The sequence below is a fragment of the Carassius gibelio genome, chromosome A16, assembly GCF_023724105.1.
Source record: "Carassius gibelio isolate Cgi1373 ecotype wild population from Czech Republic chromosome A16, carGib1.2-hapl.c, whole genome shotgun sequence".
Lineage (NCBI taxonomy): Eukaryota > Metazoa > Chordata > Actinopteri > Cypriniformes > Cyprinidae > Carassius > Carassius gibelio.
Genome location: NC_068386.1, coordinates 716,034 through 743,069, shown reverse-complemented (window position 1 = coordinate 743,069; position 27,036 = coordinate 716,034). Strand labels below are relative to the sequence as shown.

Genomic DNA, 27,036 nt, shown 5'->3' with positions numbered 1-27,036 from the left:
CCAAGCATTCATCAATCATAATAGTTGTGGAACAAAACACTGCTTTTCCATTCCGATCAAACATTAAACAGGTTCTCCCCACTCAGTGATGTACCCACTGAGAAATCTGATGAAAGAGACCTAGTTATTGGTGATTCTATTGCACGGAACGAAAAAATAGAGACACCATTCGCCATAGTCTACCTTTTTACTGGGAGCCAGAGTTCCTGACATCTCGGCAAATTTTAAAGTGCTGGCTAATGCTAATCAAGAATGCCCAAATTAGGGGAACAGCAGCCACTGTCGCAGATCACGTTTTTCGCATTCACAGCCTCACAATGAATTGGTTTCCAACAGGGGACCCCAATTTGTGTCCAGAGTTTGGATGGAGTTTTGTAAGTTACTGGGGGCGAGTTTCAGTCTTTCCTCTGGTTTCCAACCTCAGAGCAATGTCAAGACAGACACTAATTACAAGTATGGGTAATCTCACTTGGCTTATATGTCACTATCCCTATCACTGTTTACTTTAATAAGTCATATGTGTCAAAACTAAACTCTACAGGGGATTTACGAACTTGCAGGCACGCCGTTACTCAAACACAGAACCAGGAAACAGGAATTAGTTCAGGGTGAAAGTGAAAGTGTAGTGGAGCTTGTGTGTTCGTTTCTGTATTCATGTAGTAAAATGGCTGAAGCCAGATATTTTCAGGATGAGTTCTCATGTCCAGTGTGTCTGGATCTCCTGAAGGATCCAGTGACCATCCAGTGTGGACACAGTTACTGTAAGATCTGTATTACAGACTGCTGGGATCAGGAGGATCAGAAGAGAGTCTACAGCTGTCCTCAGTGCAGACAGACTTTCAGTCCAAGACCTGCTTTATCTAGAAACACCATGCTGGCTGAAGTGGTGGAGAAACTGAAGAAGAGGAAACGTCTTGATGACTGTGATGCTGGAGATGTAGATGTGCAGTGTGATGTCTGTACTGGAAGAAACCATAAAGCTGTCAAGTCCTGTCTGGTGTGTCTGAACTCTTACTGTCAGAATCACCTTGAACAACATGAGATTTGGTTTAGAGGAAAGAGACACAATTTGACAGAAGCCACTGGACGACTGCAGGAGATGATCTGCCAGAAACATGACAAGCTCCTTGAAGTTTTCTGTCGCACTGATCAGAAATGTATATGTGTGCTGTGTACAATTATTGAACATAAAAACCATGACACTGTATCAGCTGCAGCACAGAGGACAGAGAAACAGGTATTATTATTTTTTCAATTCAAGTTTATTTGTATAGCGCTTTTTACAATACAAATCGTTACAAAGCAACTTTACAGAAAATTATGTTTCTACAATACTTAGTAATAGCTTATAAGTGGTGACTGTCAGTTTGTGCACGTATGACAGGATTTGTTGAAAAATGTATACAAGTCGTAGTCAGCCAGATGATGAACATTATTAATAATTAATAATTATTATATGATGCAGTCACACTTGTAGCAATATTTGTTAGTTCTGTTGTTGATTCAGGGTTAGCATCATCTGAGGTCCTCCGAGGGTCAGCATCCTCTCTTCTCAGGTGTTCTGGATCCAGACTGGAGCTTGTGTAAATCAATTTAAGATACATTATTGGAATGCTTGGCGAAAGAGAAGCTTTTTAAATCTAGATTTAAACAGAGAGAGTGTGTCTGAACCCTGAACATTATCAGGAAGGCTATTCCAGAGTTTGGGAGCCAAATGTGAAAAAGCTCTACCTCCTTTAGTGGCCTTTGCTATCCTAGGAACTACCAAAAGTCCAACGTTTTGTGACCTTAGGGTGCGTGACGGATTGTAGCGTGGTAGAAGGCTAGTTAGGTACGCAGGAGCTAAACCATTTAGGGCCTTATAGGTAAGTAATGATAATTTGTAACTGATACGGAACTTAATAGGTAGCCAGTGCAGAAACTGTAAAATTGTGGTAATATGATCATATTTTCTTGACCTCGTAAGGACTCTAGCTGCTGCATTTTGGACGACCTGTAGCTTGTTTATTGAAGAAGCAGGACAACCACATAGAAGTGCATTACAATAGTCCAGTCTAGAGGTCATAAATGCATGAACTAGCTTTTCGGCATCAGAAACAGACAACAAATTATTGGCCTGGTGACATTTTGCTTGACTCCAAAAGAGTTTATTAGGTCAGTGTCACGCTGTCTAGTTTCCCTGTTGACCAGATTCCTGTTGACCTTCCAGAGTCGAGTCAGGTGCCCATTGACTTTCCAGAGTTGAGTCAGGTTCCGGTTGACCCTCCAAAGTCGAGTCAGGTGCTCGTGGACCCTCCAGAGTCGAGTCAGGTGCTCATGGACCCTCTAGAGTCATGGTTAGTCACCGTTGACCTTCCAGAGTCAGGGTTAGTCACTGTTGACCTTCCAGAGTCAGGGTTAGTCACCATTGACCTTCCAGAGTCAGGGCTAGTTCCTGTTGACCTTCCAGAGTTGAGTCAGGTGCCCTTTGAATTTTCTAGAGTTAAGTCAAGTTCCGGTTGACCCTCCAAAGACGAGTCAGATGCTCATGTACCCTCCAGAGTCGAGTCAGGTGCTCGTGTACCCTCCAGAGTCAGGGTTAGTCACCGTCGACCTTCCAGAGTCAGGGCTAGTCACCATCGATTTTCCAGAGTCAGGGTCAGTCACTGTTGACCTTCTAGAGTCAGGGTTAGTCACCGTTGACCTTCCAGAGTCAGGACTAGTCACCATTGACCTTCCAGAGTCAGGGCTAGTTACCGTGGACTTTCCAGAGTCAAGGCTAGTCACCATTGACCTTCCAGAGTCAGGACTAGTCACCGTTGACCTTTCAGAGTCAAGTCTAGTCACTGGTGATCTTCAAGGACAGAGTCAAGTCACTGGTGATCCTCAAAGACAGAGTCAAGTCACTGGTGATCTTCAAGGACAGAGTCAAGTCACAGTGATCTTCAGGGACAGAGTCAAGTCACCGGTGATCTTCAAGGGCCGAGACTTGTCACCGGGGTTCTTCATGGGAGATTCCAAGTCACCAATAATCTTCATGAGCAGAGTCAAGTCAGCATTGATCTTCTGGAACCCAGTAGAAACACCATGGGAGTACCAGAGTCTCGTCATTTCTCTGCTGAACTATCGGAGCCTCTCCACGTCCCTGCTGAACTACCAGAGTCGTTCCACGTATCTGCTGAACTACTAGAGTCTCCCCTCGCCTCTGCGGAACTTCCAGAGTCTTGTCACGTCTCCGTCGAACTCTCTGAGCACCCGACTGATCCTGTTGCGGCCACGGAGGCTACCCGTAACTTGTTCATGTTCTTTGTTTCAGACTTGTCCAGACTTGTTCTCCTGTCTTCTGCTCCGCCCTGGGGGACGTCTGCTCTGACCACACGGATGTGGTGGTATTTTGCTCCGCCCTGGAGGGAATCACGTTATGTCCTTCTTGGACATTTTTTTTTCTGTCTGTCTTCCTCCTATGGACCTGGCCCTCCGTTCCTCCCCCTGATCCTCCGCCGATCCACCTCCCTCCTGGGTTTCTGGTCTGAGTCTTTCTTTCTGTTTCCCTCTAAGGACCTGGCCCTCCGTCCCTCCCCCTGATCCTCTGCCGGTCCACCACCCTCCTGGACTCCTTGTTTTGTGTTGCACTTCTCTTGTCTCTGTTTCCCCATTTTACCTGGTCGTCTTGTCTCTGTTTCCCCATTTCTACCTGGTCCTCTTGTCTCTGATTTCCCCATTTTACCTGGCCCTATAAATATCCAGTCTTTTCCTGTTGTTTGTATGGAGTCCTTATCCTTCATATATCCAGCATTCTTGTTCCCTGAGATTCTTCCTAATCTGCTCGTCCTCCGAGTCCTCTCGTTTCCCGAGTTCCCTTTCCTGTTCCTTTCCTTTGTTTGTTTGTTTTGCTTGTTTTTTGACCATGATTTGGATTTTCCCTGAATAAGGACATATTCTATTAGATCTCTCTCTGTCTCTCCCTGTGCCTCTCTGGGTACACGATCGTCACAGTCAGTAAACGCAAGTCCTAATGCATCATTTGTATTATCAATGTGAATATTAAAATCTCCCATGATAAGAGCCTTATCAACTGTAACTAGAAGGTCTGAGAGGAAATCTGCTAATTCTTTTAGGAATTCTGTATACGGCCCTGGTGGTCTATACACAGTAGCCAGAGCAAGAGATACATTAGATTTCTTTTGCATATCTGACAGTGTAACATTAAGCAGAAGTATTTTGAATGAGGTGATCACGCTGCAGGCGTCGTGCTGCGAACCGTCTCGATCAGGCTGCTGAAGTCCCTCTTCAGTGTCTCCATCTGCCGCAGCGTGGTGTCGTTAACCCTGCAGGATCGCAGGTATCTGCGCAGAAACATCGAGAACACGAGCACCAAGGAAACAATGAGTGTGCACTTTACCTTCGGCTAATGTAGCACCGACGTGTCGGACGATGGAGGCTCCGATGATCACAGCGTCGCCTCCTGTCTCGTGGAGGGGAGTGAAGCGGTTCTGTGTGTAGATCTCGAAGACCGGAGGGGGAGAAGACGTCGCACGGGGCCCGGCCCGCGTCCTCCGCTGTGGATGCACCCAGGGTCCGTGGTGTCCCGGCGCCGGAGTGAAGGACATCTGGGAAGATCGCATCCTGGGTGCACCGGGCCTGTGCAGAGAAACACATGGAGTAGATGTGGTGGGACTGTTAACAGCACGCTGTATACTTACCCCGAACTTGTTAGCGTCAGCCCGGGATGATTCCAGCACGGCTCTCCGCTCTCTCAGCTGGGCTTGCCTCACCTCCAGGTCGCGAATCTGCTTCCCCACGGCCTCGAGCTCGAGCTGCATTCGGTGTCCTCGCCTGCAATCAAAGGTAGACATTCATCCGCCATTAAAGCAAGTAACAGTGAGTACAGCAGTGGTAATGTGTGTGAATAGAGTATTAGCAATGTAAGCGCAGTTAGCAGCAACCATGCCGCTGATGCTAACGGGTATAAGCGGACCCAGGAGCTCAAAATATAACTAGTAATAACGAGGCGCTCTGATTGTTTTTGTTGTAGAATACAATAGAGGATATATTCACACATTATATAAACGGAAACGATGGTGTTTAAAATGTATTTTTAAAATAAAAATAGTCGATAAAAAGAATATAGTGACGGAGCTCAAACACAGTACGGGTGCCAACAATAAACAGGAAGTGACATTTGTGTATGTGTGATAAAATAATGGACTGAACTATTCAACTGTTCGTTGACAAAATGTATACTTTCATCAGTCAAAATACAAGCTCTGCTACAGAACAGAAATTCTGTCAGTGTGAAGCTGTTTCAGTTCAACTTGTATAAACTCTTAAACTTACATTCATTATCATCTGTTTGTACTGCAGAAGGAGCTGAAGGAGTCACAGAAGATGCTCCAGCAGAGAATCCAGCAGAGAGAGAAAGATCTCCAGCAGCTGAGAGAGACTGTGGAGTCTCATAAGGTGAGTCTGGAGAAGAAGAGAAGTTTGTCTCCATCTCAGTTCAGACTCACTGAAGCTGAATCACTGTGTGTCCTAACAGCGCTCTGCACAGACAGCAGTGGAGGACAGTGAGAGGATCTTTACTGAGCTCATCCGCTCCATTGAGAGAAGCTGCTATGAGCTGATACGACTGATCAGAGATCAGGAAAAGACTGCAGTGAGTCCAGCTGAAGGACGACTGGAGCGACTGGAGCAGGAGATCAATGATCTGAGGAGGAGAGACGCTGAGCTGGAGCAGCTTTCACACACACAGAATCACATCCAGTTCCTGCAGGTAACACACATCTAGAAGAACAGGATCATAGTGGACTTGAGCAGATCCTGCTGTGACAGAGACTCACAGAGAAACATTTCATGAGTGTCTTATTATATAATCATCAGTCAGACTCTCACCTGATCGCCTTCTTTTGCAAGAGATGCCGTTAACAAATGGGTTTTAGCTCTGGAAATCCCTTTGTAATCTCTGAGCTCTTTTTTCTGGAAGATATATTTAGCTGCCAATCACCACTAGTGCCAAAACTTCACTAACATTTGAGCTTTTTACCTTTTTTTTGCTTCTGATTTATTTCATTACAGCGGAATCAGTTACCAAACATGAAGTCAGGCTGTATATTAGCAATACTTCAGTATACTGAAACCAAAACAAACCCGACTGTATCTTAAGGGTCCTTGTGAAGTTTCAGTGTCTATAAGGTTATAAATGATGGTCAATCTAATTGTAGTCTTTGAACTGCTTTTCCGGACCAAATCTACTCAACCCTACAATGAGACTCCATTGGTATGCTTGAGGTGTTAGATGGACATTTGTGTTCTTGGCAGATGTTTTATAATACAAACTATTTCCTAGAAAGTTCACATATAGTGTAAGTGTTAAAGGTACAGGTTGTAGGACCTGCCACTAGAGGGTGCACTATCAAAACAATAACAATCGCATGGTTTGATGACGCTAAGAAGGAGCATGGAATGATGGGATTTGTTGTCTTCTACCCAACCGCTGACAGCCATCAATCAGATGGAAAGATAAATCATGGATTTAACGCGAGTTCAACGATTTGTGCGAGTAGATTACATACAAAGTCAATGCAAAGACGCGATCAGACTATGGATCAGACGCATCCTTGCGCGTTTGGAGTGTATGCCCCATAAAACTAATCTTGTTGATCGTTATAATAGCATACATTTTCTATAAAGATAACAAATCAAAACAACTCACCTTTGGCGTAAAACACAAGTGAGATCGGCATCTCTTTCTAGTTGAAGTTTGTCGCGAAGCTACTTCCACATTTGTCCACGACACTGTCATGTGGTTTCTACGCCAAGTCAACAAGAGCCGCACAAATCTGATGTTCCTGAAGGTTATTGAGTGAAGTGTGGAGCTGATGCGTTTTGATTTCTGTTTTCTGTAGACTTTCCAGTCTCTCTCAGCACCTCCTGAATCTACAGACATAAATAATGATCTCTTCAGTTCTCTCGTCTCTTCTGATGGTCTGAGAGAATCTGTCCATCAGCTGAGAGACAAACTGGAGGACTTCTGCAAAGAGGAGCTCAAGAAGATCTCAGACAGAGGTAAAATCCTGGAGATTCGTCTGCTCTCAGGAACCAGTCCATCATCATCTCATTTCATGGAGAACATAATATTAGAAATGTCTTAGGAATAGATACAGGATCATGAGAATCACACTGTTCATGTCTGTTGATTTCCACAGCCACATTCACCAACATTGTTCCCAGAACCAGGAAGGACTTCCTACAATGTAAGTCTGTAAGAAAGCAAGCAGAATAACTGAGTGTGTTCATGTTCTTCCTGTATAATTCCTGTTTCTGATGTGTTTTATCTCCATCAGATTCCCATCAGCTCACTCTGGATCTGAACACAGTGAATAAACACCTCCGTCTTTCTGAGAACAACAAAGTGATTACTGTCACTTACACAGTCCAGCCGTATCCTGATCATCCAGACAGATTTGATGTGTATCGTCAGGTGTTATGTAGAGAGAGTGTGTGCGGACACTGTTACTGGGAGCTGGAGTGGAGTGGACATTATGGTGTGCGTATATCGGTGTCATATAAGAGCATCAGCAGGAAGGGAGGGGGTGAATGCTTATTTGGATCTAATGATCAGTCCTGGAGTTTGATCTGCTTTCCTTCCAGATACTCATTCTGGCACAATAACATACACACTGTTATCCATGTAGAGTCCATCAGCAGTAGAATAGGAGTGTTTCTGGATCACAGTGTAGGAACTCTGTCCTTCTACAGCGTCTCTGACACAATGAGCCTCATCCACACAGTCCAGACCACATTCACTCAGCCGCTCTATCCTGGGTTTGGGTTTGGATCCGGATCATCAGTGAAACTGTGTTGATGAATCAGAATAGACTGATGACAGATTCTACCCATAATTCTTTGAGCTGCATGATAAAGCAGTAACAGTGGGATGTTATAGAGTCTCTCCTTTTCTCTTCAAGACATTAGTACTGCAGCTGAACTTCAGTCACTGAAATAACGTCAGGATAAATGTGTGTAATAAATCATCTCATAGACACTAAGATCAGTATGTGTGTGTGTGTGTGTGTGTGTGTGTGTGAGTCCTCCTGAGGGACCATGTGTTTCTGTGCTTTTCTTAACATCTGTTTGTGTTGATTTAGTTGATGTATTGTCACATCAAGCATTTATAATATTACTAACATTATTACCTTTCAGTTCAAATGATCACAGACAACAAATCAATTTCACCACTCACCTTATGGAGCTCCGGCCCTTTCCAGTGTTTTGTGTTCTTGTGTCACTAGTCGCTGTATTATGAACTGTGTAATTATTTTTTTTATTTTTAGGTTACAGCTTATTAATAATTTATTCTACTATAGTTCAGCTGTTGAAATTGTGTGTATGTGTGTGTTAGGCATGGGATGATTGCTGGTATCGAGGTATACCACGATTAAAAAATTTCACAGTTTCAAAAGTCAAGTCAAGTCACCTTTATTAATATAGCACTTTTAAACAAAATACATTGCGTCAAAGCAACTGAACAACATTCATTAGGAAAACAGTGTGTCAATAATGCAAAATGATAGTTAAAGGCAGTTCATCATTGATATTTTACCTTGTATAAGATACAATGTTTTAATTTGCAAAAAAAAAGGCAGTTCATCAATGAATTCAGTGATCTCTGTTCAGTTTAAATAGTGTCTGTGCATTTATTTGCAATCAAGTGACCCCAACTAAGCAAGCCAGAGGCGACAGTGGCAAGGAACCGAAACTCCATCGGTGACAGAATGGAGAAAAAAATCCTTGGGAGAAACCAGGCTCAGTTGGGGGTCAGTTCTCCTCTGACCAGACGAAACCAGTAGTTCAATTCCAGACTGCAGCAAAGTCAGATTGTGCAGAAGAATCATCTGTTTCCTGTGGTCTTGTCCTGGTGCTCCTCTGAGACAAGGTCTTTACAGGGGATCTGTATCTGGGATCTAGTTGTCCTGGTCTCCGCTGTCTTTCAGGGATGTAGAGGTCCTTTCTAGGTGATGATCCACCATCTGGTCTGGATACGTACTGGTTCCGGGTGACTGCAGTGACCCTCTGATCTGGACACAGACTGGATCTGGTGGCTACGGTGACCTCGGAACAAGAGAGAAACAGACTAATATTAGCGTAGATGCCATTCTTCTAATGATGTAGCAAGTACATCGGGTGTTATGGGAAGTGTTTCCGGTTCCGGTTTACCTAATTAATGCAGCCTAAAAATCCTTTAACGGATTTGGATATTAAAAGCATATTAGTATGTTATGTGTATGCCAGGTTAAAGAGATGGGTCTTTAATCTAGATTTAAACTGCAAGAGTGTGTCTGCCTCCCGAACAATGTTAGGTAGGTTATTCCAGAGTTTAGGTGCCAAATAGGAAAAGGATCTGCCGCCCGCAGTTGATTTTGATATTCTAGGTATTATCAAACTGCCTGAGATTTGAGAACGTAGCGGACGTAGAGGATTATAATGTAAAAGGAGCTCATTCAAATACTGAGGTGCTAAACCATTCAGGGCTTTATAAGTAATAAGCAATATTTTAAAATCTATACGATGTTTGATAGGGAGCCAGTGCAGTGTGGACAGGACCGGGCTAATATGGTCATACTTCCTGGTTCTAGTAAGAACTCTTGCTGCTGCATTTTGGACTAGCTGTAGTTTGTTTACTAAGCGTGCAGAACAACCACCCAATAAAGCATTACAATAATCTAACCTTGACGTCATAAATGCATGGATTAACATTCCTGCATTTGACATTGAGAGCATAGGCCGTAATTTAGATATATCTTTGAGATGGAAATATGCAGTTTTAACAATGCTAGAAATGTGGCTTTCTAAGGAAAGATTGCGATCAAATAACACACCTATGTTCCTAACAGATGATGAAGAATTGACAGAGCAACCATCAGGTCTTAGACAAAACCACTAATATTTTCCATTATACCTTTCCTGCAGTATGCACTGTTTTCCATGTTTCCTCAATGACTAAAGGAGTAGGAATCTCTCAGGCTGAGTGCAGTTTAGAGAGTAACATTGACCCATCATCCTCCTGTTGGTGCGAGCGAGCTGTCAGTCATGTGTTTATATTTAGTGTTGTGAGGGTCACTGCAATCACCCGGATCCAGTACGTATCCAGAACAGATGGTGGATCAGCTCCTAGAAAGGACCTCTACTGCCCTGAAAGACAGCGGAGACCAGGACAACTAGAGCCCAGATACAGATCCCCTGTAAAGACCTTGTCTCAGAGGAGCACCAGGACAAGACCACAGGAAACAGATGATTCTTCTGCACAATCTGACTTTGCTGCAGTCTGGAATTGAACTACTGGTTTCGTCTGGTCAGAGGAGAACTGACCCCCAACTGAGCCTGGTTTCTCCCAAGGGTTTTTTCTCCATTCTGTCACCGATGGAGTTTCGGTTCCTTGATGCTGTCGCCTCTGGCTTGCTTAGTTGGGGTCACTTCATTTACAGCGATTTCGTTGACTTGATTACAAATAAATGCACAGACACTATTTAAACTGAACAGAGATGACATCACTGAATTCACAGCATCACAGAGGCCGTTCATGAACTCACAAACTGTCCTGTCATACCAAAATAGGCAGATTATGAGCATTCATGTTGCGGCTATGGTGGCTGATCACAAACTCTCTGCCTGTTCCGTCACAGTCAAGTGGTCTGTCCATGTCTCTGCTCCACCATGGCTTCCTCCTCTGCCAGTTGTGCCATGGCTCCCATGCTTCTCTGGATCTAACCTTGTGGACTTCTGCTCCACTGTTTCACTGTCTGTCTCTTTTCCATGTTCCGGGTCCACCATTGCTCCACTGTTTGCTTCTGATCCAAGGCCCAGGTCCTCAATTGATTCACAGTCTGCTTCTACTCCATGGCCCTGGTCCTCCATTGCTGTACAGTCTAAACTTGCCTCTGCTTCATGGCCCAGGTCCATCATGGCTCCACTGTCCAGTTATGCCATTGCCTCAAAGTCCAGGCCCACCACTGCTCCATGGCCCATGGTCTTGCCCACTGCTTCATGGTCCATGCCATGATTCTGAACCTGTTCCCCTACATTGGCCTGGCCCTCAGTTGGGGTGGGTGTTGCATTAGGGCGTCAGGAGAAACTTGATGTATACATTTATTAATCAGTTGGATGTTTCACAGGATGCTATTATAATGTTGTCAAAGTATAAGCTTAATGTGGTGCAATACCAGTCACTTATGAGAAAACATTGGTAGAACGGTCTCTTTATAACGGTTTTAGTGTTTTTTTTAATGGAAATAAAAGTCTGGAAGTAAATTTGAATTAATATATGTGTATGTGGGTGTGTGTTCACTACTCTGTGCTGTCTGTTTGCATTTGGATAGATTGATTTCAGAGGAAAAATTGTGCATATCACTGCGCATATCACTGTTTACTTTAATGAGAGTCAAGTGTGTTGAAACTAAACCCTACAGGGGCTTTACAAACTTGCAGGCACGCCTGTTTTATAAACGTTACTCAAACACAGAACCAGGAAACAGGAATCAGTTAAGGGGAAAGAGAAAGTGAAAGTGTAGTAGAGCTCTTGTGTGTTCGTGTCTGTATTCATGATACATGTATAAATGGCTGAAGTCAGATATTTTCAGGATGAGTTCTCGTGTCCAGTGTGTCTGGATCTCCTGAAGGATCCAGTGACCATTCAGTGTGGACACAGTTACTGTAATAATTGTATTACAGGCCGCTGGGATCAGGAGGATCAGAAGACAGTCTACAGCTGTCCTCAGTGCAGACAGACCTTCAGTCCAAGACCTGCTTTATCTAGAAACACCATGCTGGCTGAAGTGGTGGAGAAACTGAAGAAGAGGAAACGTCCTGATGACTGTGATGCTGGAGATGGAGATGTGCAGTGTGACGTATGTACTGGAAGAAAATACAAAGCTGTCAAGTCCTGTCTGATGTGTCTGAACTCTTACTGTCAGAATCACCTCGAAGAACATGAGAGTTGGTTTAGAGGAAAGAGACACAATTTGACCGAAGCCACTGGACGACTGCAGGAGATGATCTGCCAGAAACATGACAAGCTCCTTGAGGTTTTCTGTCGCACTGACCAGAAATGTATATGCATGCTGTGTACGATTATTGAACATAAAAACCACGACATTGTTTCAGCCGCAGCAGAGAGGACAGCTAATCAGGTATGTAAAACTAGACAGTGATGAAATATTGATGACATTCATTTCATATGACTCTCATTTAATATGCACTATATTAAATGTTACGATCATCAGCTGGAGTGCCCATGAACTTCTATAGAGGGCACTCCACTCAGGACTCTGGCATCTTCTATTTCCATTCCCAACTCCATTTCCCATAATCTCATTCTTAGGGCTAATCACAACCAGGTGTTCTCCATTACTACTCCCCTATATAAACTGTGTTTGGACTCACAATCATGGCAAAGTCTTGTTTAGCCCGTCTAGTATTTCCAAGCATTTTCCCTGTGTTTGTTCTTCCCGACTCTGATTCTCTGCTGCCTGCCCTGACCTCTGCTTGTTACTGTTATGATTCTGGATATCCATGATATACCTGACGGCATTCCTGATTACTGCCTGTCTGACCATTCTCTTAATAAAGTTCTGCACATGGATCCAAACGTCTCTGACTCATCGTTACAGAAGACTTTGCCAAACCAGGATCCACCAGTCTTAAGGAATACATCAAGGTAAGTCATGCATCTAGGAGCCCAGCTTATGTGTCTATGTCAAGGAGACTGCCCATCGAGGACTATGTGATGGACTTTGGCTCATTTAACCAACATAGACCAGGTATGCCTCATGATCTTTTTCAGAGGAGGGCTGTCTGACTCATGTAGTTTGTTCATGCCATTATATGAACCTCACTGGACACTTAAAGTTTATATAGATCTGGCACTTCAACTTAGTGGCTCTGCTTTTACCGTGGGTGTTGAGGATGAGGAACATCGCAGACCTGCAGTATCTTCCATTACAGAAACTGTGCATAAGTTGGCCGCCAGCCCAGCGCCTCTGCACAAGATGGCCACCAGCCCAGCGCCTCTGCCCAAGATGGCCGCCAGCCCAGAGCCACTGCACAAGATTGGCAGCCGCCGTTGACTTCGCAGAGTCAAGTCAGGTCTCCGTTGACTTCGCAGAGTCAAGTCAGGTCCCATTTGATCTTAATGACTAAAGTCAAGTCACCAAGGACCTTCAGGAACAAAGTCAAGTCACCAAGGACCTTCAGGAACAAAGTCAAGTCACCAAGGATCTTCAGGAACAAAGTCAAGTCACCAAGGATCTTCAGGAACAAAGTCAAGTCACCATTAATCTCCATAAGTCAAGTAAAGCCACAGGTAAACTTCATGAGACAAATCGAGTCACCGTTAGTCTTCATGAGCAAAGTCAAGTCGCCACCAATCTTCGTGAACTAAATCAAGTCACAGTTGATCTTTATGATGCCCAGTCAAATCACCACAGATCTTCCAGAGTTTCATCACATCTCAGCAGATCTTCCAGAGCTGCATCATACCGCTACAGATCTTCCTCGTCACCTATCAGCAGACCTACCAGAGCCTTGTCAGGTCTCAGCAGAAATTTCAGAGCCTTGTCACGTCTCAACAGACCTACCAGAGCCTCATCACATCTCAGCAGACTCTCCAGAGCCTCATCACATCTCATCTGAACTTCCAGGGCCTCGTCACAGCCTGTCTGTTGGACCCAGCAATGTTCTCTCAGCCTGTATTATTGCTGTCAAGGACACTGTTACTGCTGTGGAACCTCCAGAGATGACGACAACTCTCTGTCTGCACTGCCTCGGTCCACGGTCAATCCACTTCCACATGGACCTGGCCATCCAGCCCTCCCCCTGTTCCTATTTCCGAGAGTTTTCCCTGTGTTTGTTCTTCCCTTGTCTGATCTTGGATTGTTTAAACCGACTCTGATTCTCTGCTGCCTGCCCTGACCTCTGCTTGTTACTGTTACTGTAATGATTTTGGATATCCCTGACATACCTGACGCCGTTCCTAATTACTGCCTGACAATTCTTTTAATAAAGTTCTGCACATGGATCAGAACATCTCTGACTCATCGTTACATTAACAGGTTACAGCATTCACACGTCACAGGGCAACAGAAATTAATAGCAGGTACACTGTTGGCTGGAAATGCACCAGAAACCTTCATCAAAATATATACTTTCATCAGTCAATAGACAAACTCTACTACTGTACACAGCAGACACACTGTAAGTGTGAAGTTCTACATCTGTGTTAGTTTAACTTTTATAATACTTAAACTTACATTTATTATAATCTGTTTGTCCTGCAGAGGCAGCTGAAGGAGACACAGAAGACGCTCCAGCAGAGAATCCAGCAGAGAGAGAAAGATCTCCAGCAGCTGAGAGAGACTGTGGAGTCTCATAAGGTGAGTCTGGAGAAGAAGAGAAGTTTGTCTCCGTCTCAGTTCAGACTCACTGAAGCTGAATCACTGTGTCTCCTAACTTCGCTCTGCACAGACAGCAGTGGAGGACAGTGAGGGGATCTTTACTGAGCTCATCCGCTCCATTGAGAGAAGCTGCTATGAGATGATACGACTGATCAGAGATCAGGAAAAGACTGCAGTGAGTAGAGCTGAGGGACGACTGGAGCGACTGGAGCTTCTGGAGCAGGAGATCAATGATCTGAGGAGGAGAGACGCTGAGCTGGAGCAGCTTTCACACACACAGGATCACATCCAGTTCCTGCAGGTAACACAGATCTAGAAGAACAGGATCATAGCTGACTTGAATGAGACCCTGCTGTAACATTTCATGAGTGTGTTATTATATAATCGTCACTCACCTGATCAAATTCTTTTGAAAGAGTCGCCACATACAAATGGCTTTCAGCTCTGGAAATCTCTTAGGAATCTTTCTCTGAGTTCTTTATTATGGAAGACATATTTAGCCGTCGAACACCACTAGCACCAACCAACAGTTAAAAAATTAACTCACAACTTTTAACTTCATTTCCCCTATTCACTTGTTACATAACGGTGAAATCAGTGAAACTCGTTAATACAGATTCTGAGTGACATTAATCAGAATTGGATCAGATTATCTTGAAACCTGATAAAAATGATCTTTATTTGCCTGTAACACATGGATGAATTTGACCACTCTAAAGTTATAAATAATGGTCAGTTTAATCATAGCATTTGTGCTGCTTTCCTGACCAAATCTTCTCAACCATACAATGAGATTCCATTGAAGTGCTTGAGCTGTTAGATGGACATTTATGTTCTTAGCAGATTTTTTATCATCCAAACTATTTCCTAGAAAGTTCACATAGTGTAAGAGTTAAACACTAGAATCTGTAGCTCTAATGTGATATAATGAATATGAGAAGAATGAAGCTGAAGCTGTGAAAGTGCTGGATGGATGTGCGTTACTAAAGTGAAAGTGAAGTGACATTCAGCCAAGTATGGTGACCCATACTCAGAATTTGTGCTCTGCATTTAACCCATCCGAAATGCACACACACAGAGCAGTGAACACACACACACACACACTGTGAGCACACACCCAGAGCAGTGGGCAGCCATTTATGCTGCGGCGCCCGGGGAGCAGTTGGGGGTTCGATCCCTTGCTCAAGGGCACATAAGTCGTGGTATTGAAAGTGGAGAGAGAGAACTGTACATGCACTCCCCTCCCCACCCACAATTCCTGCCGGCCCGGGACTAGAACTCACAACCCTTCGATTGGGAGTCCAACCCTTTAACCATTAGGCCACGACTTCCCCTTAAAGATCAGTCAAGTCAAGTCTTTTACTATGATTTTCATATTTTCTCATTTACAAGCAAGGACCACAATGCAAATAAGTTAATACAACTTGTGTTATCCTTGACAACCAAAGTTAGTAACAGTATATTGCTACTTTTTGTGTCAAATAACTCAAACTGAAACTCAAGAGCCGCACAAATCTGATGTTCCTGAAGGTTATTGAGTGAAGTGTGGAGCTGATGCATTTTGATTTCTGTTTTCTGTAGAGTTTCCAGTCTCTCTCAGCTCCTCCTGAATCTACAGACGTAAATAATGATCTCTTCAGTTCTCTCGTCTCTTCTGATGGTCTGAGAGAATCTGTCCATCAGCTGAGAGACAAACTGGAGGATTTCTGCAAAGAGGAGCTCAAGAAGATCTCAGACAGAGGTAAAGTCCTGGAGTTTCATCTGCTCTCTCATGGAGAACATAATATTAGAAATGTCTTAGGAATAGATGCAGGATCATGAGAATCACACTGTTCATGTCTGTTGATTTCCACAGTCACATTCACCAACATTGTTCCCAGAACCAGGAAGGACTTCCTACAATGTAAGTCCGTAAGAAAGCAAGCAGAATAACTGAGTGTGTTCATGTTCTTCCTGTATAATTCCTGATTCTGATGTGTTTTATCTCCATCAGATTCCCATCAGCTCACTCTGGATCTGAACACAGTGAATAAAAACCTCTGTCTGTCTGAGAACAACAGGGTGATTACATTCACTTACACAGTCCAGCCGTATCCTGATCATCCAGACAGATTTGATGTGTATCGTCAGGTGTTGTGTAGAGAGAGTGTGTGTGGACGCTGTTACTGGGAGCTGGAGTGGAGGGGACGTGTGTATATATCAGTGTCATATAAGAGCATCAGCAGGAAGGGTTTGGGTGATGAGTGTTTGTTTGGATTTAATGATCAGTCCTGGAGTTTGATCTGCTCTTCCTCCAGTTACTCATTCATACACAATAACATACAGACTGTTCTCCCTGTAGAGTCCATCAGCAGTAGAATAGGAGTGTTTGTGGATCACAGTGCAGGAACTCTGTCCTTCTACAGCGTCTCTGACACAATGAGCCTCATCCACACAGTCCAGACCACATTCACTCAGCCGCTCTATCCTGGGTTTGAGGTTCAAAAAGATCATCTGTAAAATTGTGTTGATGAATCAGAATAGACTGAAGAGATATTATACCCATAATGCTTTGAGCTGCATGATTAGTAACAGTGAGATTTTATAGAGTCTCTCCTTTTCTCTTCATGACATTAATAGTGCAGCTGAACTTGTGTGACTGAAATAACGTTAAGAATACATCTCTGCAATAAATCCTCATACAGACAGTAAGATCAGTGTGAGTCCTGCTGAGTGACCATGTGCTTCTGTGCTTCTCTCAAACTGTTTGTGTCTCATCAATCATTTCTATTATTACAATCGTAAGTACCTTTAAATTCAAATGATCATCAGAAACATCTACTATATATCTAACGTGAGCAGCCCCTCAAATAACACACGTGACGTGAGTAGGCCCTGGAGTACCACGTGTGACGTGAACGGACTCTGGCTTGACAGACATGAAATGAACGGACCCTGGCTCTGGTTTAGTGCCCTGTTCCTTCTCCATTAGCCTGGTAATACCAAGCTCTGCTACTTTGTTTTGCTTCTTAGACAGAGTCTGGAAGGGAATAATTGACAAGCGTTTATTTTCTCGTGGGGGGCACTTTTCTGAAGTTTAAAATCATTGGTTACCCATTAGACAATCACATAGTGTTTGGTTAAGATGTGTGTATTATGCGCTGGCTCAGCCGCCTTGAACTTCCACTGTTAACACAGGCATGCTGCTAAAACAAAACCATTGAGCGAGTTTTGCTGCCTCTTTCACCTTATCCTGCATGAGAGCAACCAAGGGGGACAATCACAAATATTGCCTTGCTGGACTTTGGCCTCCCCAGTTTCTCGCTGATGATCGGTAACAGTTGATAAATTAAAATTTTCCCAAAAGCTGTCGGAAGTAGGGCCACAACATCACCTCCATTCAAAATGTGAAACAAACACTCTTCTTGTTCGAGCTTCAGTTGGCAAATGCCGTGAATATGCAGATTGCATAGCATCCCGTGTCTCCATGGTTCACTATCTCAGACTGAGTAAAGAAGCGAAGTGAAATCGAGCAGAAGTACAAAGTTCTCCATGATACCCACAGTAAAACCAGATCCACTCAACTTCGCAAAGTTTATATACTGTTCAGTATAGTCCAGTGTGGGTTATGTAGTGGCATCAAACATATATTTCATGATATTGTCCAAAACGGAAAATGAAGTTCACCTGATAACAAAGTTCACAAAGATCAACTTTCAAAAGTAATAAATATTACATATGAACAACTATGATTTTTACAAGTTGCTCCTTTTCTCTTTGATACATTGACAGCAATAATGGGAACTATGTTAGGCTGCTATTAATCGACTATAGCTCAGCTTTCAATACTATAGTCCCCATCAAACTTGCTTCTAAACTCATAGACCTTGGTCTAAACTCTTCACTCTGCGACTGGATTCATGGCTTCCTCACCGACAGACCTCAAGTGGTGAAAGTAGGCCAGTTCACCTCCAGCTCCATCACCCATTAATAAGGTAAACCGGAACCGGAAACACTTCACATAACACCCGATGTACTTGCTACATCGTTAGAAGAATGGCATCTACGCTAATATTAGTCTGTTTCTCTCTTGTTCCGAGGTCACCGTAGCCACCAGATCCAGTCTGTGTCCAGATCAGAGGGTCACTGCAGTCACCCTGATCCAGTACGTATCCAGACCAGATGGTGGATCAGCACCTAGAAAGGACCTCTACAGCCCTGAAAGACAGCGGAGACCAGGACAACTAGAGCCCAGATACAGATCCCCTGTAAAGACCTTGTCTCAGAGGAGCACCAGGACAAGACCACAGGAACCAGATGATTCTTCTGCACAATCTGACTTTGCTGCAGTCTGGAATTGAACTACTGGTTTCGTCTGGTCAGAGGAGAACTGACCCCAACTGAGCCTGGTTTCTCCCAAGGTTTTTTCTCCATTCTGTCACCGATGGAGTTTCGGTTCCTTGCCCCTGTCGCCTCTGGCTTGCTTAGTTGGGGTCACTTCATTTACAGCGATATCGTTGACTTGATTGCACATGATTCCACAGATACTATTTAACTGAACTGAGCTGAATGATGACATAACTGAATTCAATGAGGAATTACCTTTAACTATCATTTTGCATTATTGACACACTGTTTTCCTAATGAATGTTGTTCAGTTGCTTTGACACAATCTTTTTTGCTTAGAGCTTTATAAATAATAATAATACCTTACATTTATATAGCCCTTTTCCAAGCACTCAAAGCACTTTTTTTCATGTTGTGTTCATATTTCATTTGAACTTCACCAGAGTTCATTTGAAACGCAGACTGAGATCCATCTTTTTAGTGGTCTCTGTTCACTTGGTTGGTACGCACCAGGGTTCGGATGGCAGCATTCACACTTACTTAAATGTACCGTACTAAAAGGAGCAATTTCACCAGAGTTTGTTTTATTAATCAAACCAAATATGACAAGTGTGAACACACCCTCAAATATTCCTCCTGATTGGAAACAGGATGTGTCTGTAAATTAGTTCCTAGGCAGGGGTTAAGGGAAATGAAGTCTGGTGTAGTTCATGGGATTAAATTGCATTGCTCTCAGAACCTTGGTGCATACAGATAACACTAACTGTAGAACATAAATCACAGATTAAACATAAAAATACAATTATACAAATATGCAAATAAGGACATAAAACTTAAAAACATAGTTTTTAACAAAACTAAACTCCACAAGAGCTTTACACACTTGCAGACATGTCTGTTTTACACACGTCACTTAAACACAGAACCAGGAAACAGGAAGTGTAGTGGAGGTCGTGTCTTTATTCATGTAGTAAAATGGCTGAACCTAGATATTTTCAGGATGAGTTTTCGTGTCCAGTGTGTCTGGACCTCTTGAAGGATCCAGTGACCATCCAGTGTGGACACAGTTACTGTAGGATCTGTATTACAGACTGCTGGGATCAGGAGGATCAGATGAGAGTCTACAGCTGTCCTCAGTGCAGACAGACCTTCAGTCCAAGACCTGCTTTATCTAGAAACACCATGCTGGCTGAAGTGGTGGAGAAACTGAAGAAGAGGAAACGTCCTGATGACTGTGATGCTGGAGATGGAGATGTGCAGTGTGACGTCTGTACTGGAAAAAAATACAAAGCTGCCAAGTCCTGTCTGATGTGTCTGAACTCTTACTGTCAGAATCACCTCGAAGAACATGAGAGTTGGTTTAGAGGAAAGAGACACAAATTGACAGAAGCCACTGGACGACTGCAGGAGATGATCTGCCAGAAACACGAGAAGCTCCTTGAAGTTTTCTGTCGCACTGACCAGAAATATATATGTATGCTGTGTACGATTATTGAACATAAAGACCATGAAGTTGTATCAGCTGCAGAAATGACGACAGAGAAACAGGTATTTGAAACTAGACACTGATCAAATATTGAAATAATCATTTAATATGCACTATATGAACATCTTACAGCATTCACATGTAACAGGGCAGCAGAAATAAACAGCAGGTTCACTGTTTGCTGAAAGTTCACCAGAAACCTTCATCACAATCTTTCACTAAATAGGCTTTGATTAAACAACATAACATGCTCAAGGGTGTGTGTGTGTGTGTGTGTGTGTGTTTTTTCACTGCTTTGTGTGTGTGCACTTTGGATGGGTTAAATGCAGAGCACAAATTCTGAGTATAGGTCACCATCCTTGGCTGAATGTCACTTCACTTCACTTTCACTTTTGTAACTGATGATCACTTTTGGAGTTTGAACCTACAGCCATTAGTTAGTTATGTCCTACATTTACTGGATTCATCTGTTCTCATGATGATTTAGTGGCAGTAGTTTTCTGTGGCTACCACTCACTATCATCTGTTTGTCCTGCAGAAGCAGCTGAAGGAGACACAGAAGACGCTCCAGCAGAGAATCCAGCAGAGAGAGAAAGATCTCCAGCAGCTGAGAGAGACTGTGGAGTCTCATAAGGTGAGTCTGGAGAAGAAGAGAAGTTTGTCTCCGTCTCAGTTCAGACTCACTGAAGCTGAATCACTGTGTGTCCTAACAGCGCTCTGCACAGACAGCAGTGGAGGACAGTGAGAGCATCTTTACTGAGCTCATCTGCCCCATTAAGAGAAGCCGCTCTGAGCTGATACGACTGATCAGAGATCAGGAAAAGACTGCAGTGAGTCCAGCTGAAGGACGACTGGAGCGACTGGAGCAGGAGATCAATGATCTGAGGAGGAGAGACGCTGAGCTGGAGCAGCTTTCACACACACAGAATCACATCCAGTTCCTGCAGGTAACACAGATCTGGAAGAACAGGATCATAGTGGACTTGAGCAGATCCTACTGTGACAGAGACTCACAGAGAAACATTTCATGAGTGTCTTATTATATAATCATCAGTCAGACTCTCATCTGATCATCTTTTGTAAGAGATGCCGTTAACAAATGGGTTTTAGCTCTGGAAATCCTTTAGTAATCTTTCTCTGAGCTCTTTCTTCTGGAAGTTATATTTAGCTGCCAATCACCACTAGCACCAACCAAACGGTTAAAAAATGTACTTCCATCTAAACTTTTTACCTCATTTCTCCTTCTGATTTATTACATCACAATGAAATCAGTGAACTCAATAGTAACATTCATCAAAATTTAATCAGATTATTCTCAAACCTGCTTAAAATTATCTTTATTGCCCTGTAACACATGGATGAATATAATGACGAAGACCCCAAACATGAAGTCAGGCTGTATATTAGCAATGCTTCAATGTATTGAAATCAAATCAAACCTGACTGTGTCTTAATGGTCCTTGTGAATGTAACGATATGAACTTTGTAATCATTGGGAAGAAGGAGGCGGGAACCGGTGCACAATCAAAACATAATTTTAATATTCAAAAATAAACACAACAGCGCATCAGCCCCTCACGGCGACTGACGCGCACAAATAAAAGCAAACACATAAAATAACGTCCCAGGCCTGGTCCTCTCTCGTCCTTCACGGTCGTCACTCCAGTTTTATATCCTTCCATCTCCTACGTGGGACTCGATACTGGTGGTGGGGCGCAGGTGCAGCTCATCTTCAATCACTACACCTGGCCTCACTCCTCGTTCCCACGCCTCTCGGCCCAGCCCCACTCGCCACATACCCCCATCGCCCCTCGCAGGCCGGGGGGTACCCTCGAGACTGCGCTCTACTCCCCCCCCCCCTCCCTCCGGGGGGGACCGCTCACGGGGACCTGCAGGAACCTGGGGGTAGGACAGACGAGGCGAGAGAAAAGGAGATGGAAGGAGGAGCGACAAGGACGAGAGAGGAAAAAAAAAAAAAAAAAATTCCGGTTCCCAGAGGCACTGCTGCTCGGCCCTCCACCGGCTGGGTGATCTCCTCCGCGGTGCCCGGCGGTGGCACGGTGGACGGCGACGGCTCCTCCGATTTTGGGCAGCTGCAGGAGTCCCCCGTTCCCTGCCCCTCCGGAATCCGTCACGGAGGCGGCAGGCTCCGGCCCCCTGGCGAACGGCGCCGACTCCTCCGCTCCCTCACGGACGGCAGCCGCTCCTCCATAACGTGCTCCAGCCCACCGCCTCGAGCGTCCATGGCGGCACATACCTCGCCTGCTCGAGGGAAGAAGGAGGCGGGAACCGGCGCACAATCAAAACATAATTTTAATATTCAAAAATAAACACAACAGCGCGTCAGCCCCTCACGGCAACTGACGCGCACAAATAAAAGCAAACACATAAAATAACGTCCCAGGCCTGGTCCTTCACGGTCGTCACTCCAGTTTTATATCCTTCCATCTCCTACGTGGGACTCGATACTGGCGGTGGGGCGCAGGTGTAGCTCAACTTCAATCACTACACCTGGCCTCACTCCTCGTTCCCACGCCTCTCGGCCCCGCCCCACTCGCCACAGTGAAGTTTCAGTGTCTCTGACCGCTCTAAAGTTATAAATAATGGTCAATCTAATGGTTTTCCTGTCCAAATCTACTCTACCCTACAATGAGACTCCATTGATGTTCTAGAGCTGTTAGATTAACATTTATGTTCTTAGCAGATGTTTTATCATCCAAACTATTTCCTAGAAAGTTCACATATACAGTCATGGCCAAAAGTTTTGGCAGTGACAAAGATTTTGTGTTTGGCAAAGTTTGCTGCTTAAGCTGTTGTGGTGTTCATTCACACTGTTTCCAGATTATTTTGTAGAGTGATAAGATGCATTTAAAATGATGTTTTATTAACAAGATTCAGGAGGAGCGTGTCAGATACTTAGCCTAATCAACACAGGTGGACCACAATCAAGTAATCAATACCATTGTATAAATATCGCTGACTTACCTCTATCCATTGATGGTTTATCAGGATCCCTCCTCCACCCCATCTCCTCACTTCGAGTTCACTTTATAAATAGACTGGGGGGGGGGACTCTAGGTTCGGGCCATTCCCGCGCTCAGAGCCCTTCCCCGGACAGAGCGCCAAATACGCAGACCATACCTCAGTGAAATAATTGCTAAAAGCTTCATTGACCAAAAAACTAACTTTTCACACACACACACACACACAAACAGACAAATCATAGATCCTCTTTTGACTATTATTAATTCCTCACTGTCATTAGGATATGTCCCCAAAACCTCCAAACTGGATGTTATTAAGCCTCTCATCAAAAAACCACAACTTGACCCCAAAGAACTAGTTAATTACAGTCCAATCTCGAATCTCCCTTTTCTGTGAAAGATACTAGAAAAGGTGGTATCCTCACAATTATATTCCTTCTTAGAGAAAAATGGTATATGTGAGGATTTCCAGTCAGGATTTAGACCGTATCAGAGTACTGAGACTTCTCTCCTTAGAGTTACAAATGATTATCATCTGATCGTGATTGTATCTCTTTATTACTGCTATTGGATCTTAGTGCTGTGTTCAAAACTATTGACCACAACATTCTTTTTTCATAGACTAGAACACTTTGTTGGCATTAATGGAAGTGGATTAGCATGGTTTAAATCATACTTACATGACCGCCATCAATTCGTAGCAGTGAATAAAGATGTATCATATCGATCACAAGTGCAGTATGGAGTACCTCAAGGCTCAGTACTAGGGCCGCTACTATTCACGCTTTATATGTTACCCTTGGGAGATATCATCAGGAAACATGGTGTTAGCTTTCACTGTTATGCTGATAATACTCAGCTCTATATTTCTTCTTGGCCCGGTGAAACACAACAATTTGAGAAACTAATGGAATGCATAGTCGATATAAAAAACTGGATGACAAGTAATTTCTTACTGCTAAATTCAGAAAAAGCAGAGGTGTTAATTATAGGACCTAAAAACTCTGCTTGTAATAACCTAGAACACTGTCTAAGACTTGATGGTTGCTCTGTCAATTCTTTGTCATCAGTTAGGAACCTAGATGTACTACTTGATCGCAATCTTTCCTTAGAAAGCCACGTTTCTAGCATTTGTAAAACTGCTAGATTAAAGTGAGTTACTAAAGTTCAGTCAAGTCAACAAGAGACGCACAAATCTGATGTTCCTGAAGGTTATTGAGTGAAGTGTGGAGCTGATGAGTTTTGATTTCTGTTTTCTGTAGAGTTTCCAGTCTCTCTCAGCATCTCCTGAATATACAGATGAAAATAAGGATCCCTTCCCTCCTCTCGTCTCCTTTGATGGTCTGAGAGAATCTGTCCATCAGTTGAGAGACAAATTGGAAGATTTCTGTAAAGTGGAGCTGAAGAAGATCTTAGACAGAGGTAAAGTCTTTGAGATTAATCTGCTCTCAGAAACCAGTCCATCATCATCTCATATCATGGAGAACATCATATTAGAAATGTCTTAGGAATGGATGCAGGATCATGAGAATCACGCTGTTCATGTCTGTTGATTTCCACAGTCACAATCAACAACATTGATCCAAGAACCAGGAACGACTTCCTACAATGTAAGTCAGTAAGAAATCAAGCAGAATAACTGAGTATGTTCATGGTCTTCCTGTAGAAGAGTTTTATAATTTATGTAAATTATGATTTGCACTGATATCTATTCATCTGTACTGAGACACTGATGATACACTTGAACATGAAGAGTTCAGCTTAAGGAAAAGATCAAACAGATTCATAATTGCTGATTCTGATGTGTTTTATCTCCATCAGATTCCCATCAGCTCACTCTGGATCTGAACACAATGAATAAACACCTCCGTCTGTCTGAGGGTAACAGAGTGATTACTGGTACTAAAACAGTCCAGTCATATCCTGACCATCCAGACAGATTTGATCATTATCGTCAGGTGTTGTGTAGAGAGAGTGTGTGTGGACCCTGTTACTGGGAGCTGGAGTGGAGGGGAGATATTGGTGTGCGTATATCAGTGTCATATAAGAGCATCAGCAGGAAGGGAGGGGGTGATGAGTGTTTGTTTGGATTTAATGATCAGTCCTGGAGTTTGATCTGCTCTTCCTCTGGTTACTCATTCAGACATAACAAAATACAGACTGTTATCCCTGTAGAGTCCATCAGCAGTAGAATAGGAGTGTTTGTGGATCCCATTGCAGGGACTCTGTCCTTCTATAGTGTCTCTGACACAATGAGCCTCATCCACACAGTCCAGACCACATTCACTCAGCCGCTCTATCCTGGGTTTGGGTTTTATAAAAGAGCATCAGTGAAACTGATGTCTTGCTAAGTGACCATGTGTTTCTGTGCTTTTCACAACCTCTGTTTGTGTTGATTTAGTTGAAATGTAGTGTCACATCAATCCTTTGTATTATTTAGGTATGCATCGATTCCAATAATGGTATCAAGCCCAATACTGAGCTCCTGTACTCGTACTTGTACTCGATAAAATGCCCTGATACCAAACGCTGATACCACACAACATGTGATAAGTGTTTTGCTTGCTTGAGTGTTTCTGCATTATATCGAGTGGCTTTTGAATATAAATCACAGCACGTTTCAGATTAAAAAAAAAGAAAGAAAAGAAAAAAAACATGCTTCTTCTATTTGTGAAAATATCACAGGAGATTTATAACGAGTGGTTCCCTTCATTATTACAGCAAAGCGCGTACCCCTATTTTTGCCAAAGGTGGCCCACATTTGGTTGGCACTATTTGTGCCATTATCCCTGTTTACCTCATGGGACACTTCAGGGTCACATTCAGATTACACATTGCCATCAACACCACATCTTTACCTACCGAGGCCCACATGTGATTTGATACATTTGGACTATTTTTGCGTGTTACATATGGGCCTCTTCAGGCTTACATCCATTTTGTTCGGGCAGTAAGAAGGGCAGCAGTGCCATATCATTGCCTTATTCATTGCCCATTCACATGTTATCTGGGCAGGCCGAATTAACAAAGAGATCAATTCACCTCTCACCTAAGGAAAGCCTTCTTCCAGCTAATGGGAGTCACTGTGAGCTTGTCCTCTCGTTACCATTATCAGACAAATGGCCAGATTGAGTGGAATATCCAGGAGCTCAGATGTTACCTCCGGGCATACTGCCACCATGATCAGCACAGCTGGAACCACTTCCTCCCCTGGGCTGAGTATGCCCAAAACTCCCTCCAACAGAGTACCACCGGTCTGATTCCAATTCAGTGCATACTCCGCTACCAGCCCCACTCTTCCAGTGGACGGAAGAGCCCTTGGAGGTTCAAGCTGTGGACTACTGATTCAGAACGAGCAAAAGAGTGTGGGACTAAGCTCACATTCACCTCCAACAAGCAGTGTGGAAGCATAAGACCTTTCGCACATGCCCAGCACACCTCTACTCCCACATACCAGCCTGGTGAGAAGGTATAGCAGTCCACCCATGATCTGCGCCTCTGCCTGCCTTGTAAGAAGCTGAGTCCCTGCTACATTGGTCAGTTCCACATACAGATTCAGATTAACAAGGTTGCCTTCCAAATCCAACTCCAACCAAGGTACTGCATTCACCCTACCTTCCATGAGTCCCTCCTTAAACCCTTCTCTCTCTCTGCACCAGGACCACCCGAGCTGCAACAACCTCCTCTTCCAGCAATCCTTGACTTCAAGGCTCTCACAGCCTGGAGAAAAAGCTGTTGATCAGTCTGGTGGAGCAGGCTCTGATGCTCCGGTACCAACTTGCTGATGGTAGGAGCTGGAAGAGACTGTGGGAGG

The 27,036-nt window shown here is 43.7% G+C and overlaps 3 protein-coding genes and 1 long non-coding RNA gene across 4 annotated transcripts; 3 read left to right on the top strand and 1 right to left on the bottom strand.

The window, feature by feature from the left end:
- Positions 1-612: 612 nt before the first annotated feature.
- On the top strand, positions 613-8,027 carry LOC128030275 (tripartite motif-containing protein 16-like). Its single transcript, XM_052617758.1, has 6 exons — positions 613-1,237; positions 5,344-5,439; positions 5,519-5,752; positions 6,885-7,044; positions 7,185-7,232; positions 7,323-8,027. The coding sequence occupies exons 1-6, from the start codon at positions 665-667 to the stop codon at positions 7,841-7,843; spliced, it is 1,632 nt and encodes a 543-aa protein (XP_052473718.1). The 5' UTR covers positions 613-664; the 3' UTR covers positions 7,844-8,027.
- Positions 705-20,201, bottom strand: LOC128030277 (uncharacterized). Its single transcript, XR_008187863.1, has 3 exons — positions 20,091-20,201; positions 11,779-11,954; positions 705-851 (listed from the first exon to the last, which is right to left on the bottom strand). It is a non-coding gene; the product is annotated as an uncharacterized LOC128030277 (long non-coding RNA).
- On the top strand, positions 11,489-17,117 carry LOC128030276 (tripartite motif-containing protein 16-like). Its single transcript, XM_052617759.1, has 6 exons — positions 11,489-12,164; positions 14,310-14,405; positions 14,497-14,727; positions 16,008-16,167; positions 16,282-16,329; positions 16,420-17,117. The coding sequence occupies exons 1-6, from the start codon at positions 11,592-11,594 to the stop codon at positions 16,923-16,925; spliced, it is 1,614 nt and encodes a 537-aa protein (XP_052473719.1). The 5' UTR covers positions 11,489-11,591; the 3' UTR covers positions 16,926-17,117.
- Positions 19,673-27,036, top strand: LOC128030274 (tripartite motif-containing protein 16). Its single transcript, XM_052617757.1, has 6 exons — positions 19,673-20,300; positions 20,777-20,872; positions 20,952-21,185; positions 24,485-24,644; positions 24,785-24,832; positions 25,044-27,036. The coding sequence occupies exons 1-6, from the start codon at positions 19,728-19,730 to the stop codon at positions 25,571-25,573; spliced, it is 1,641 nt and encodes a 546-aa protein (XP_052473717.1). The 5' UTR covers positions 19,673-19,727; the 3' UTR covers positions 25,574-27,036.

Coding starts and splice junctions, on each gene's coding strand:
- LOC128030275 (XM_052617758.1), top strand. CDS start 665: ATGGCTGAAGCCAGATATTTTCAGGATGAGTTCTCATGTCCAGTGTGT. Junction 5,440..5,518: donor AGACTGTGGAGTCTCATAAG/GTGAGTCTGGAG, acceptor GTGTCCTAACAG/CGCTCTGCACAGACAGCAGT. Junction 7,045..7,184: donor CAAGAAGATCTCAGACAGAG/GTAAAATCCTGG, acceptor TGATTTCCACAG/CCACATTCACCAACATTGTT.
- LOC128030274 (XM_052617757.1), top strand. CDS start 19,728: ATGGCTGAACCTAGATATTTTCAGGATGAGTTTTCGTGTCCAGTGTGT. Junction 20,873..20,951: donor AGACTGTGGAGTCTCATAAG/GTGAGTCTGGAG, acceptor GTGTCCTAACAG/CGCTCTGCACAGACAGCAGT. Junction 21,186..24,484: donor ATCACATCCAGTTCCTGCAG/GTAACACAGATC, acceptor TGTTTTCTGTAG/AGTTTCCAGTCTCTCTCAGC.
- LOC128030276 (XM_052617759.1), top strand. CDS start 11,592: ATGGCTGAAGTCAGATATTTTCAGGATGAGTTCTCGTGTCCAGTGTGT. Junction 12,165..14,309: donor CAGAGAGGACAGCTAATCAG/GTATGTAAAACT, acceptor TTTGTCCTGCAG/AGGCAGCTGAAGGAGACACA. Junction 14,406..14,496: donor AGACTGTGGAGTCTCATAAG/GTGAGTCTGGAG, acceptor CGCTCTGCACAG/ACAGCAGTGGAGGACAGTGA.